The 15513-nt window shown below is 46.8% G+C and overlaps 1 protein-coding gene across 3 annotated transcripts; it reads right to left on the bottom strand.

The window, feature by feature from the left end:
- Nucleotides 1-1513: 1513 nt before the first annotated feature.
- Nucleotides 1514-9685, bottom strand: GP9 (glycoprotein IX platelet). 3 transcript variants are annotated; one of them, XR_008445671.1, is made up of 3 exons: nt 9483-9685; nt 2175-2898; nt 1514-1819 (listed from the first exon to the last, which is right to left on the bottom strand). XR_008445671.1 is itself a non-coding variant. In XM_054034768.1 (2 exons), the coding sequence occupies exons 1-2, from the start codon at nt 9503-9505 to the stop codon at nt 2268-2270; spliced, it is 654 nt and encodes a 217-aa protein (XP_053890743.1). In that variant the 5' UTR covers nt 9506-9685; the 3' UTR covers nt 1514-2267. The 3 variants fall into 3 exon arrangements, 1 of the variants encoding a protein (XP_053890743.1); XR_008445672.1 differs by having other exon boundaries at nt 2181-2898; XM_054034768.1 differs by having other exon boundaries at nt 1514-2898.
- Nucleotides 9686-15513: the final 5828 nt, after the last annotated feature.

The raw sequence follows: 15513 nt of genomic DNA, 5'->3' as shown, positions 1-15513 counted from the left end.
TGGCCAGGACACCAGGGTTAGCATGCACCTACTTCAGAAATGTGCTGCCAAAATTGTGAGGAGGCTTCCTAAAAACCTCTCTGCTGTGGTTTCTCTTTTGCTGCTCTCCACCACATTTTCCTCTCTCTCCCACCATAAATCATCTTGCTTTCCCTACCTTCAGTTTAAGTCCCTGTGCCATTGAATAGTCACTCACACCCACTGTGCTTCTCTCTCCCCTAACAAGAAACCACCAGCACCTCTTGGACACTCCTCTCAGCAGCTCCTGTACCTTGTGTGCTCTTCCTTGAGTTAGAATTGGTGTCAGATGGAGGGGGTGTCATCGTGTCGCTTCTGGATCTGTGATGATTGAGTGGGGAGTGGCTACTCTTGGCAGGGGAGGAGCAGGTCACTTTTTTGATTTTTTATGGGCAGGGGGTTGGATGGACAGTAGGTAACTTGTGGCCTGAGGGGTTGGAGTTTGAGTCCCTTCTGATCTGAAGGAGGGCAGCTGGGTGAAAAGAGGATCTCCTGTGGACTGGAGGGGTAGATCCTATGCCTCTCAGGTGAGGTGTGCTGTGTCCCTTGAGGCCTATGTTCAGGGGTCAGGTAAGAAGTAGGCTTCCTGAGTCCTGGGAGATGAAGTAATTGGTTGAGGGCTGCCCCCCTTGAGGCCTGGGGAGGGAGGAGAGTCAGTTAATCGGGATGTTTTCCACACCTGACTTGTAGGGGGGCCCCTGGTTGCAAATTCTGGGCTGAGTGGACAGGGAGGTTGGGAAAGAGAGGGAGGCTGCTGCAGGTGGTGCAGCTCAGCTCCAAGCTCCTAGATCACTGTGGCTCATCAGTCGTGTGCACGGACAGGTAATGGCCCCTTATCGCTCTACTGGCACTGCTGTGTGTGTTTGAGGCTGGAGGCCTAGCTCTTCTTAGAGCAATTACGATAAACAGTCATAGCAAGCTTACTTGAATCCTGGAAGCTGAACAGCAACCAGCTTCAGCCAGGAACCTGAGGCATTTTAACAAATAACTTGCACAGGTACCTGCAAGAAACTTCCTTCGGCTCTTTCAAAAAGGGCCATGCAATCATGCAATAGTGACGTCAGTGCTATGTTGCATCCAAAAAAGAGACGCTCTAGAAGCAGAGAACCTCCTCCAGCCCTATGCTAGGGCTTTGGGTTAGCAGGAACTGTGTGTGAAGTGTGTCACATACTGTGTTTCTTCTAGGAGTTATTCAGAGTTCTCCAATCTAAGTATTGACCCAGCCTAACATGACAGATCTGAGAAGATCACAGCATAAAGTCTCATGGCTGGGGCCCTTATAAATAGTTCAGATTGGGGAGAAGTTAGAAGCTTTAGCTGCTCCTGTAATTTTCCTCTGAGGAGATATTTTACTCCCCAGAGAGAAAGAGATCTTGTCATGGTTTCTGTAAAAATCCTAGTAATTTGTGGCCCCCCAAAAAAACAACCCAGAAATTTTGCAGGATGTTTAACCAACATCTGTGGTTGTCCCATGTAATTATGCAACAGACTTCGATAAGTGTGAATGCGTAAGAAACACCCTTTATTTAAATATCACACACAGAGAACAATTTTTCTCAAGTGTTTCCTAGGAAATTCAGTAGTATATAAAAGGACTCCTTAATGGATGCACATTAATTTTCAGGAAGCTTAAAATCATATTTATTAAGGGATAAATCCAAGGGCTGGTCCCAATAGCCACACTGGTTCTGCTGCCAAGGGAACCTCTGCATGCTGTCAAATTCAGCCCTCTCCTCTGCAGGTGCAAGTGTGCAGCTGTTGAAGTCAATAGGACTCCACCTGCATGATGGGGTGCAGTCAGCTGTAGGATCAGAGTCTAAATTAGTAACAATAGTGCAATCAAAATCCACCAGAAACTAGCTGGCAGTAGACTGTAAATAGCCTTGTGCTAGAAGAGCTGGGATTTCATTGGTAAAAATGGGAAATTAATTCTTCAAAAATCACAAGACCAGACAAGTAAAATTTCCTAACTACTTTCCTTAGATATTTAGAGAATGTAATATTAAAATAACTTATGCTGACTTGCCAGTAAGTAAATTTAAGTGCATTTTAGAGGTGGCCTCCAACCAAAACCTTGGATCTGAATACTGGATCTTTATACAAACTTCTCCCGCCCCCAAACTTTGTGACGCGGGACCCATCTCGAGTACACTTACACTCACATAGCCAGTAATAGCTAAGACGGGTATCCTTTGTATTAGGTTAGTTTGGCATTTCTGTGAAGAGCTATTGGTGACAGCAACATCTCATTATGACATGTAATTTTCTAGGTTATACTTCCGCAGCCGCGAGACAGCAGAATAATAATCTCTTGTGGTAACCTGGTAGGCTAGCTTTCTGGAGAACTTCAGGGCACATAATGTTAAAATAAGTACAAGTACTGCAAAAGTGATCAAAGCGAGGTCTCGCCAAAAGAAATCGAGGCATTTAATTGGGAGGGATTTCCTGCAGCTGTCCAGCTCATTCCCACTCAACTGGCTCAAAGGCTTCCTCTCATTGGAAGCTGGGGTTGCACAGATAACGTTAGCAATAGAAGATTCGGAGAAGTCCTCCAGCCAGAGTTTGAGATACAGAATGTCACAGTCACAATTCCAGGGATTGTCGGACACATTCACTTCCTCTAGCTTATGTAAGTTGTCAAATGCGCCAGCACGAACTGTGGTCATGCTGTTATTCTGTAGATAAAGTTTCCTGGTGCTGACAGATAGGGCAGGCACTTCCTTTAGTCCCTTTGAGCTGCAGTCTACTAGCCAGCCCTTCATTTCTCCGAGTGGCTTACAGATGCAGGACAGAGGGCAGATTTCCGCATGGACTAAACAGAACAGCATTAATGTAACAAATCCTGCAGCAGTGGGGATCTTCATGGTGGTTATGTTTTCACTAAATAAAGGACAAAAACATATATATTTAAAAACAACTGATTAGTTATCAGGGTTCTAAATGTAAAGCTAGAATATAAAATTGTCCCCACTTCATCCTGCTTTAGAGTCAGCAGAAAATCTTGAGTTTCCTGGAAGACTTTTTTCGTGCCCTACAGTTCCCATAATGCCATTCTGTCTTAACCTGATTAATACTAATACATTTATGAAAGAGTGTGGTGAGTCCTTGCCACTCTCACTTTGTGCTTTATTATACAAAATATTACTGCCAAAAGCTCTTGAATAGAGATGGCCCAAGTGGTGGCTAGATCCAGGTTAGTTTTAGGTTAGGGTTTTTGATTTAGGTTCAGGGCTAGGGTTTGAATTTGGTGTTGAAATCATGTGAGATTACAAATGCTGACTTTTGCCATCTTGAATGGTGTAAGTTGACTTTAAGAAGTTATCTCCAGAGATTTTTAGCTACATCCCATTTGGTTCCTTTCTGTTATGGATCTGACCAGAATTGGTACGTTAGGGCTGGGTTCTGATGTGAGAATTTGAAGGGTATGGATTAGAAATTCTCTTTTTTTGGCCCATCACTACTCTTTTACATACTTTATGCATGAATTCATGCATCCATCTGTAAGAGCTTATTGTTTTAAGATGTAAAATGAATACAAAACTACAAATTGTGCTTATCTGTGCTCTGACATGGCTCAGAGCTCACTTTTTGGGGGATACCACCATCATGTCTTAGGTTGGCAGGTAGTTATCCCTTTGCTGTGACAGTCCCTGTTGTTTGGAGCTGGCTCCCACCTAACATCCATCTTGGTCCCATCCATCCTCTCTTTACACATCCCCCAGTTTGTTTGTTTTTTTAAAGTATGGCCAATCAAGGGATCTAACTGGAATTTCAGATCCAAACTCCTTTGCACTGTTGGGGAAATCCAGATCTAAACGTTGTGTATTGGAACCATCTCTAATTATGACGATATTTCAACCCCTAATTAGAACTTTTCTTTTCCCCTTCCTTCTATGTGGAAATCCACTGATTAAATGTGAGATTTCAAGAAAATAATTTTGATTGTATAGTGCCCTGAATACTTATCTGGGGAGTGGGATGTGCTGTTAATAGGTGACAGTTTTCTTTTTATTGTACACTCAGACCTTCCCTGTCCCCTTTCTCCACCCCCACTCCCACCCCAAAAAAGAAGATGAGATCTACTGTATTAGACTATAGAACTTACTTTGCAGGTGAATGTTGGAAGCCCAACACAAAAGCAATTTAAAACTAAATTAGGCAAAGCATTGGAGTTGGCAGACAAATAGAAATTATCTAATGGATTTATTCTATCTATCTCTAACCTCATGTTAGAGTGCCTTTTACATAAAAATAATATAGAATGGAAATTATACATATGTAAGTATAGAACTTGGACAGACTGTTCTTTGATATCTTAAAATGTGACCAGCCTTAATAACCCCAGTAGGAAAATGTCTCATTTGACAGGGTAAAAATTGAATTGATATTGCTTTCTTTCAGTAAACTTATTAAAGGCTGAGGTTGGATTGGTTTTGCTTTTAATAACTTTTTGCTTCAGAATCTAGAGAAGGTATCAGTTTCCTTTAAAGTAGCTTGCAATACAAATTATTAATTCAAAGATACTGAAGGCATGAATTCTGGTGAAGTCTTTAATTTTTGAACAAGAAATTATTTGGGTATCTACATGTGCCCAGGTGTAGATACAGCACAACACTTTTATTTTCTTTTTTCTAAAATAGCTACAGCAATCCAAAAGCCCTGCATAATGAAAAGAGACCAGAGTGGGATGACAGACCTGCTTAAAACTCATCTTATCCATTCTGAATTATGGATATATTGGAAATATAAATAAGTCTAAATGCTGGTCCTGTTTTCTTAATGAAATCCTAGATTGATCAGAGAGAGAGAGAGAGAAAGAGAGATCTAAATGCGGCTAATGTGACAACCATACCACAGAAAAACAAGGGCATGAAAACCTTTCTTCTAAACTATAGTGAAAGCAACAAATATAAACAAAAGCCATTTGTTTCAATTTCCAGCTGATTTGAATACTGAGAAAAGACTTATAAGCTTGGCGCTTTAAATCCAGGTAATGCTGCAATGCCAACTTTGACCTATTTAAGAAAATCTTTTGCTTTCATGAACTCGATAACCCAAAGTAGTTTTGAAACTCTTATATTATCTAAGCAAACCAACCCCCCACAATTCTCTTTTAAACACTTGTAAGAATAGGGTGACCAGATCGCAAGAGTGAAATATCAGGACACATTGGACGAGCGGGGCGGGGGGAGGGGAGAGGACGACAATGACAGACACAGGTGCACAGAGCCATGAGACGGGGCCCTAGGAAGCTGCGAGAGGGGGCCCTAGGAAGCTGCGAGTGGGGGTTGTACGGCCCCTGTTGCAGCCCGCACCACAAGCCACAGGGCGAGGACACCTATTGAATTCAATGATAATTTTGCATGTGAATCGATGTACCTAGTTCTGAGATTATAAAGCCAGAAGGGATCCGGTGATCACCTGGTCTCACCGCCTGTATAGCACAGACACAGAACTTTCCCAAAATAATTCCGAGCGGATAGCTTTTAGAAAAACTTTTTAGATAAACACCATAACCCTTAGTATATTGTTAATCGTTAATTACTCTTACCATTGAAAAGGTATGCCTTATACCCAGTCTGAATTTGTATAGCTGCAAGTTCCAACTGTTGGCTCATGCTCTACCTTTCTCTGCTAGACTGAAGTGCCCATTATTAACTATTTGTTCCCCATGTAGATACTTACAGTCTATAACCAAGTCACTTCTTAACCTTCTTTTTGTTAAGCTAAATAGATTGAGGTCCTTGAGTCAATCACTATAAGGCATGTTTTATAATCCTTTAATCAGTCTTGTGACTCTTCTCTGAACACTCTCCAATTTATCAATATCCTTCTTAAATTGTGCACCCCAGAACTGGACACAGTATTCCAGCAAAAAGAACAGGAGTACTTGTGGCACCTTAGAGACTAACAAATTTATTAGAGCATAAGCTTTTGTGAGCTACTGCCCACTTCTTCGGATGCATATAGAGTGGAACATATATTGAGGGGATATATATACACACATACAGAGAGCATGAACAGGTGGGAGTTGTCTTACCAACTCTGAGAGGCCAATTAAGTAAGAGAAAAAAAATTTTTTTTGCACCAGTGCCAAATACAGAGATAAAATAACCTCTCTATCCTGCTTGAGATTCCCCTATTTAGGCATCTCGTCACCTTATTTCTGTATGCATTTCCCCAGGTTTTTTTGTAAAAATCAAAACTGAACTGCCCCAGAAATTCTGGCATGTGGAATCATCGTGTAACTCGCATGGCTTCAACCCTGCTGATGAACCTTTAGATCCACTGCACAGACTTCTGCCACTTGAGCTAATGGAGTAAGTGATGGCAGAGGCAGTAGGTTGTCATCCTATATGTGATAGATCAGCTCTATAGGGGGATGAGACACTTCTTTTGCCACTGGGTTTCACAAATATCTGCTGACAGAAGAGGAACTGTGAAACTCAGGAATCCTGGGTCTATTCCAGGCTCCTGAATGGAGTGGTCTCTAATAGTCAAAGACCCTTCTTCCCCGTCCCCTCCAGTCTATGTCTATCTTATTGCTGTCTAACCCGCCCCAGCTCCTCATCTGATTTCAACTGCCCCCCACTACTGCTCTGGATTCCTTGTCCCAGTTTCCTGGTCCTGTCTCACTCTCCTCTCTCCCCGCCCCCATCCCTCAGATGGGATGTTCGTTCCAGACTGGCAAAATTATAAGGCTTCCCAACATTTCAACACTTCCCATTCTAAATTTTTGGTTGCTTAACTATAGGCTAGCTCTGCCTACAACAAAGCATATTCAGAACCTCTGATTAAAGGGATTATAAGTGTAGCAACCTCCATCATAGCTAGTCACCAGAGATTGAACCCGAGCCATCCAGACTTAAAAGCATGAGCTTCTACTACTTGAGTTCAAGATATAACTCCCTTAGCTGGTAGCTATACAGTTATCCTCTAAAAATCCACCAGAGGAGGGCACAAAACACATGTTGGACAGTGAATTACAAAAGTGCCAAATATTATTATTAGACCTGCAATACTTTTCACAATAAACATCAGTGGGGGATAAACTGGGAGTTTAAGAATATTTGGAAAACAATTTTAGAATAAAATTGCTGTGGTTTAAAAGGAAAAAAACCCTGTTAAAACTCATAACTTAGCAGTATTCAGTGTTTGAAAAAAAACAACAACAACTTTTAGGAGCTATGGGATACAAGTTAAGAATGTTGAAACAGGAAGATGTTATGCTTAGTTACCACCTGGGCAAGGCGGCGTGCTATGTAATACTTGCAAGATTTCACTGTAATGTTTTACAATATATAGCAGCGCAATGCTGATTCCACTGATATTGTTGAGCAATTCATGCTGATTTTATTTCAGCCCACATCTTAATAGTTTTGAATACTATAGATCACAATTTTCAGCTCAGTTGTTCTGAACACGCAGAGCTTTAAAACTGCTATGCTCTAAACTGTATATTAACTACAATTTTATAAACCTGCATGTCAGAGAACTGTGTGCCACTACTACTAGACAGTGGCACAAGGCAATTCAGTGTGAATCACAGCAAAGTAGGACTGGAAGGGACATCAACAGGTCATCTAGTCAAACCCCTGCACTGAGACAGGACTGAGTAATAACAACACTAGACCATCCTTGACAGGTGTTTGTCTAACCTCTCAAAAAATTCCAATGACTGCTATTCCATAACCTCTCTAGGTAATTTGTCCAGTGCTTAACTACCTTTACAGTTAGGAAGTTTTTCCTAATGTTTAACCTAAATCTCCCTTGCTACAATTTAAGCCCATTGCTTCTTTTTCCTGCATGTCCTGAGTGGGATGGGGGTGAGTCCAGGCAGTGGGATTGGGGGGAGGGAGGTCGAGGAAGTCAGTGGGTGTGTGGGGATGGACCAGGGGAAGCAGGGTGGAGGAACTGAGGGGGACAGGACTGGGACTGGGGGAGTCAGGGGGGCTGAGGGGGATGGGACAGGACTGGGATGGGGGGAGCAGGGTAGGGGCTGAGGGGAGCATGAATGGGACAGGGTAGAGAGCTGTGTAGAGTGGGGCGGGGGAGACAATGGGGCTGGGCTGGGGAGGGTCGGGGGGTTGGGGAGAGGGACAGGGTCTGGAGGGGATGAGAGAGGGGAGCAGGACTGGAATGGGGGAAAGTTGAGGGGGTGGGACAGCAAGGGGAGCGATGGGGATGGAATGACGGGAGAGGCTGAAGAAGAGATTTGGGGTAGGGCAGGGACTGAGGGCAGTGGGTTCGGGGTGGGAGGTACAGGGGGGACTGCGGGGGAGGCTGAGGGAACAGGGTCAGGGTGGGGGCTGAGGGCAGTGGGTTGGGTCTACACTGGCACCTCTCAGCATTGCTGTGCCGGGTGGCAGACTTGCGCCAGTGCTACCCTGGGAATGGAAGAGTCCTCAGTGGAAATGCAGACTTCATGACACAGACCCTCCTCATCACTTCAAACCTGATGCTGCTCTGGTCAGTCGCTAGGCTCTTGTCACTTTCAAACCCATGCAGGGTATCTGGCTCTTTTTCAGTTCTCAGGTTAAGAAAAGCCTCTGCATTTTGTGAGGGCTTCAGCATTCACATTCCTACTTCACAAACTGTCTGCCTGACACATTGTTCCCAGGGCATTCATCTTTATTCATTATCGGCAGGTCCATCAGATTAACGAGCAACACAGGGGGAAGCAACACAATGGTGTCAAGGATTTTTAATTTTTCAAACTACTTTGGCCTCAACAGGGATAACAGCAAATCTGGACAGAGCAGATGGGTGTCAGGATGGGTTTGGGTATTTATTTATTTATTTAAGTGAAAATGTTTGGGTCTGAGCAAAGGCTGCAAACTTCCCTTTGGAAACCTTTGCTGATCTTTTGCCCCAGGGGCTAACGACAACCTGGAATCCGGGACAGATTTCCACATCCATGCAGGGTGAGATGATGGGGGGAGGGAAGGGGAGGGGAGGGACTGTGGGGGAGGCTGTTGGAACAGGGTCAGGGACTGAGGGCAGTGGATTGAGGGTGGGGGGCACAAGGGGGACACTGCGGGGGAGGCAGAGGGAACAGGGTCAGGGTGGGGCTGAGGGCAGTGGGTCTGGTGAGATGATGGGGGAGGGGAGGGACTGTGGGGGAGGCAGAGGGAACAGGGTCAGGGTGGGGGGCTGAGGGCAGTGGATTGAGGGTGGTGGGTACAGGGGGGACTGTGGGGGAGGCTGAGGGAACAGGATCAGGGTGGGGGCTGAGGGCAGTGGGTCGGGTGAGATGATGGGGGAGGGGAGGGACTGTGGGGGAGGCAGAGGGAACAGGGCCAGGGTGGGGGGCTGAGGGCAGTGGATTGAGGGTGGTGGGTACAGGGGGGACTGTGGGGGAGGCTGAGGGAACAGGATCAGGGTGGGGGTTGAGGGCAGTGGGTCTGAGGGGAGCCCCCGCAGAGGGACCTGCCAGGGGGCCAGGTGAGCCCAGCAGTGCTTACCTGGAGCGGCTCCCAGGAAGCATCCAGCAGGCAAGTCCCGCTCTGGCTCCTAGCCTAGGGGAGTCGTGTCGCTGGCGGGTCGGGTCGGGTCACGTTAAGGGGGGCGGGGGGGACTCAGTCTCTCTGCCCACTGCCTGCTTCTACAAGCCACGCCCCCAGCATGCAGCCGAGCTGCGGAGAATTCCTCACTGCCTGCCTCACTCCGTGTGTGCCTCGGGCTGCTGCTGCATTCGGTAGGTTCCTGCCAGCCGGCAGGGGGACACCAGCAGGGAGCTCAGCTGTGCAGCACTGCCCCAGGGGCCCCTGAAGAACAAGTGAGTGGCGCCAGTGGCGCCGGCTTGCTGCAGTCCCCCGGATATTGGGACAAAGTGCGTCCCGACCAATGTAAGGTCAGGACGCGGGACAAGTCCCCTAAAATCGGGACTGTCCCATCAAAATCGGGACGTCTGGTCACCCTATTAAGAAGCACACCCTGCTTAAAGGAGATTTCACATTTTGCTAACTCTGTTTACAAATATGTAACTGAGACCTGTGTTTAAAAAATAATAGTACAGCCCAGGTAATTAGTTTCTCAAAATTAAGTGAGGCACCTCTTGATTTTTATCATAATTGTCCAGTGAAATACCATTTCCCTATAGCTTATGTAGGATTTCTTCTCCATAATACTATGAACTTCACCACAGAACAGCTGGAATATTAATTTTGACAATTTCTAATCTCTTCATAAACACAATTTAACCCTTTGGTGCTGAGTCTAAAGGCGTGCCCTGCTGCAGCTTCAGGAATCCAGTAGCGGTTGATAACTTCTTAAAAGTGGCAACACCTTTTAATCACAACCTGATGTGTCAGTTTGTGGATAAAGCTCTTTATCTAACTAAAAGCAGGGTGAGCAAAGCCTATGCTAGGGATCCTCTACCATGGTTTACTGAGTAAACACCAAGAAATGCCAAATCAAAAGGAAATGAGACCTGAGCAAGAGGATCAGGGAGAAAGGAATTGGTGAGCTGCATAGCTTGCTTACCTGTGTGTGTGTGTGTGTGTGTGTATATATATATATATATATATATATATATATATATATATTTGAGTGTTCGATCCTTTCCCTCGTTTGCGTAGTAAGGCTTTGAAGATCTGCAGTGCTGGATTAAAACATAAGGTTGTCGGGTTTTAAAGATCTAGGCAGGAAATGAATGTAACAGATGACAAGCCTTCTGCCTCATTTGTTAGGCAGCAATTCCTCTTGGGAAATGCGTAGAGTCAAATAGCTCTTTGAGCTTTTTTTATTGTTTCAGCAGAAAAGAGAAGAATTTCATATTTTATTATGTTTTTGTTATTTAAATATTTTTCCTCTTTGAAAGGTGGCAGGTTTCTTAAAATCCTGAAATGACTCACCTCCAGTCTGACAAATATTTCTTCATTAGAAGTAAAAATCTAGAGGTATAAAAGTCAGCTTGGACTTTATCAGTCACTGGGACAGGCAGGACAAGTGTTAAGTTCCAGAAACAGCTAAAGCTAGACCATAAGAGTTTTTGGGTTTTTTTTTTTCATCAAAGCTAAGCGTCTTTCCATTCAACCCTTTCTGCTGAACTTGTACAATTTGTAAAATTAAATCTAAGCCACTTTAAGTTGATAACATGTAAGAATAAAACATTTATAAGGCAATGAAATACTCCAGCAAAAGTTACAGTGCCTGTCAGGTGAGGAGACTGGCCATGATTCTTTATTGCTTCATCCATCTTTTGGAAAAGCAAACCAATCACCACTGTCACAAAAAGTTACCCAGGTCCAAATTTTCAGCTCTGGCCTTCATTTAGTATCTTTTTTTCATGTGCACACAACTGATTGTACCCATAAAAGTGGACATGCAACCATTTTGTGGGCCAAAAACCTATTTGTGCATATAAACTGGGCATTTGGCTACCTACCGGTAATTGCTCTATGTGTGCTAAATGGACATGTGGTCGTATTTGCACCATACACTCAGTTGCATGCACAAAGGTGGATGTGAAAAACACACAGGTTTGAGATTTGCCAAAACTGTGGTTCTGAATACTTAAACAGCTGAACTTATACTTTGCAATTCCTTCTTCACTCTTATAAAGGAGGACCAATAGATATTATCACCCCCTGCACATTTGTTCTATACATTAACTGTAAATGTATGGATACACATTCAAGTTGGGAATTTTATAAATGATCAGTCATTGAGGACCTCAATTTTTAAAACTGCATGCCTGTATGTACATGTACAAAAGTGATTTTGTAAATTCATGGCTAATTTGCAAGTGCCATTATCCTAGTTATTCCTGCAACTCAGGTATTTAACCCACAAATGGTCAGTTAGATGCATAAGTGGCAACATTTGCATATGCAGATGAATAGATCGTGCATGCAGTCTCTGTGACTGTATGCTCCAGTTAAACAGAAAATTGTGCAGAGTTCTAAAATTTGGGCACTGTATGTTTTTACCACAGACACAGAAAATAGAGATGTTCAGCAAGGGTACGTTGAACAATAGCAAATGTGCAATTATTGGGTGTGGGGGAGAGGAGTGTGTGTGCGTGTGTGTGTTTGCATGCATTATAGGTGGTGCTGGTAGCACCACATACTATTTTTTTGGAAACTTTTTTATTAAGGCAAAGTTCCAATAAAACATGAACATATTATACTGTACATTACTTATTCCTTATTCAGGATCAGATTAATATTCAAAGAATTGCCTACAGATGCTGGATTGCTGTCAGGGGAGCCTTACTTCTCTGAGTGCACTAAAAGAGGTTACCAAATTTTAAAATACCTATCCTCTTTTTTGGCACTTCTCTTTTGTGTATATTAGGATTACCATATTGAAGTCCTGGAAAAAGAGGATACTCCAAGGGGCCCCGCCCCCGCCCCAACTCCGCCCCCTCCCCTGAATGCTCCACCCCCTGCTCCTCCCCCTCCCCTGCTTCCTGCGAATCAAATATTTGCGGGAAGCCTGAAACAGGCAGGCAGGCAGCAGGTAAGCTGGGGCAGCGGCCGGGGGGGACGGGAGAGGCGTGAGGAGGCACAGCCCAGTCCGGCCCCCCTGGCTGAGCGGCTCCCTCTGGCGGCTGGCCAAGAGGCTCTGGCCCTGGCGGCTCTGGGCTGTTCCTCACTGCCTCAGCTGCAGCTCCTGAAGCCCTGGATCGCAGGCTCTCCTCCCATATGCTTTCTATAGTCCCAGCTTTGCCTGCAGAGAAGCTGACTATGGGGGTTGTGGGGGGAGCTATGGTGCCGAGCAGCCGCCTCGCCGGGCCCCCCAGGCAGGGGGTGAGGTGACACCCCCACGTGTTCCATGTCCCTTTAAGAGCGGGGCCGGGCTGAGCCGAGCCGGTGGGGGGTGGCTCCGCTCTCCGCTGCAGGCTGATGCTGGAGCCTCCGCTACCCGCTGCAGGCTGATGCCGGAGCCTAGGCTGAGAGCCCTGCTCGTCTCCTGCACCAGCTCCGGGCGGGGCTTTGCTGTGGCTCCCCGAATCCCCCAGGGCTGGGCTGCCCCACGGTAGGGGCGGGCAGGGCAGGACCTGGTGGCGCCGAGGGCTGAACAGGCCCGGCAGGGTGGTGTGGGGGCTGCTGGAGCGGGAAGCTGGGGAAGGGGTGGCACGGCCTCAACCCCCTGGAGGAGGCAGAGGGGCGCAAGCCGCAGCAGGACCCCAGCCCCCCGGGGGAGGGGATCTGGGGCCAGCCCGGGGAGGCAGGAGCAGCCCCGGGGGTGCTGGGCGCATGCAGGGCAGAGCTCTGGGAGAGCCCCAGCTCCGCGCCGGGCAGTGCTGCAGAGGAGTGAGGGTAGCCCCAGGCAGGGGGAGCCGGGCCGCCCACACCCACCTCTCGCGGCCGCTCCATGCTGCTCCCGGTACCGCTTTCTGTTTTATCAGTTTGCTTTTTTTTAAAAATATAGGAAATTAACTGCCCTTCCCCCCCACTCTCTCACATGCCCACCCAAAACCCATATGCTAAAAGAACACTATTAAGGTTGCAAAGTCAAGCACTCAAAAGTCAGGTGAATCCAGAATTAAGGTTCTTCTTTGAGTGCTGTCCCTGTGGGTGCTCCACTCCAGGTGATGGTGCATCCCGGTGCCGTTGATCGGAGATCTTTGGTAGCAGTGCCTGATCCAGATGCACATGCTCAGCTGCTGTCTCGTGATGTCGTTAGGGTCTACCTAGGCACGTGCATCCTGCACCCCCCTCAGTTCCTTCTCAACCGTCCTCAACTGAAGATGGGACTCAGGGCAGTGCTGAACCTCTTCCCTGGTCACTGAAGGAAATAAGTAAAAAGAAATAGAAATAGTTAGATAGAAATATCCCAGTTCTCTCCCTTCCTTTAGAATAGTTCGCTAGTTTAAAAAAAACAAAAAACCTTTTTCTCTCACGTTCGTCTCCTGTTGAGACTCTCTCCCCAGGGAATCATAGTTCAATGATGCCAGGGTCCCCGGGCTTTAAGAAATGTGACTCCTGAAAGGAGCCTATGCTGCGGTCTGACGGACGCTCACGCTGTGTGAAGTGGCTCGGCAAGACACACGTCCCTGCCAAGTGTCTCCATTGTACCAGCCTGAAAACCAGGGCTCGTCGTAACAGGGACTTGTGGCTAAAAATGCTCCTGATGGAGAAATTCCTACAGCCGCCTATGGAGATGGGCAGTAAACCCTCTCCCTCATGCTCCCCGGCTAGGTCAGAACCCATCGGGAGCGTGGTTTCACCCTCTCAAGTGAAGAGGCAGGAAGCCTCAATGTCTCTGCACAGAGACTTTCAAAAGGGTAAAGGGTCTCCTGCAAGATCTTTACCCTCGGTGCTAACAGCGCCAAAAGCAGGCGCCTCCGACCGCCCCAGCACCTCAGCCATGGCTCACACGGGGCGCAAAAGTAGGGACCCGTCTTCCCACAGTGAGAAGCTCTCCTTGGCACCGGTCCTGTTGGCATCAAAGATAGACCCGGCACCAGCAGCGCGTTCCACCCCGGTGCCAACAAGAATGTCGGCACCGAGCCTGCCTATCACCCCCGCAGCAGACGCGGACCCCATGCAGGGTGCCTATAAATGGCCTGCGGCACCCGCGAAAGTAAAACAAAAGTCACTGCGGGCTTCCGCTCACACTTTGCGCTCCAGAGGACCACAGCCCATGGAGCAGCAGCAGTTTTTGCATCAAGATGATATCTCCATGGCCCCTGAGCCTGACTCTCCGTTCCTAGACACGGAGCACTCAATGTTTGAACAGCCGCTCTCGCCACCCAACCTGGCCGCCCTCACTGACAGCAAGAACGACATGCAGCAGCAGGCAAAGTTCTCCCTGCCTGATTCTCCTCCTCCACCGAAGCTATATATCTCTCAAGTCACAGCGCCTCACAAGAACCAGCCTCAGTTTCCCTACTTTGTCCCCCTGCGGGCAGGGCCTCACTTCTTTTACCCTATGCCTTGGCCTCAGTGGTACCGTTGGTCGGCTCCTGCCACCAGCCCTCCTCGAGGCCCCTCCACCAGACCGCAAGTCCGCTTTGTGCTCTCCATCTATATCTAGAGCCCCTGAACCCCCTCCTGAAGAGCTGGGCCAAAAACTCTTCCCTGATTTACCGGCTCCTAACTCTCCATCAGCTGCAGATGGAGCCCTCATGCCTCCACCTCCACAAAATGTGGACGACTTTAAGCAATTCTAGGAACTTTTCAAGAGGGTGGCACTCAGCCACACAACACAGAATCCTCAAAATCTCCAATCCTCTGCGCCTTCAAAGATCACGCTACCCATAAATGAAGCCTACCTAGAACCAGCTGACGCTCTCTGGCAGACCCCTGCCTCCATCCCACCAACATGCAAAAAGGCTGAATGTAAATATTATGTTCCTGCTAAGGATATAGATTTCTTATTTTCCCACCCACAACCAAACTCTCTTGTAGTGGATGCAGTGACACACCGGACAAAACAGCCACACTACCGGCCCACCCTGCAAGACAAGGACCTCAAACGGCTTGACCTCCTGGGCTGCAAGGTTTATACCTCCTCTACTTTGCAATTTAGAATTGCAAATTA

Source organism: Malaclemys terrapin, chromosome 7 (genome assembly GCF_027887155.1).
Source record: "Malaclemys terrapin pileata isolate rMalTer1 chromosome 7, rMalTer1.hap1, whole genome shotgun sequence".
Classification (NCBI taxonomy): domain Eukaryota; kingdom Metazoa; phylum Chordata; order Testudines; family Emydidae; genus Malaclemys; species Malaclemys terrapin.
Note: the sequence above shows the minus strand (reverse complement) of the source record. Positions and strands in the feature narration are given on the sequence as shown.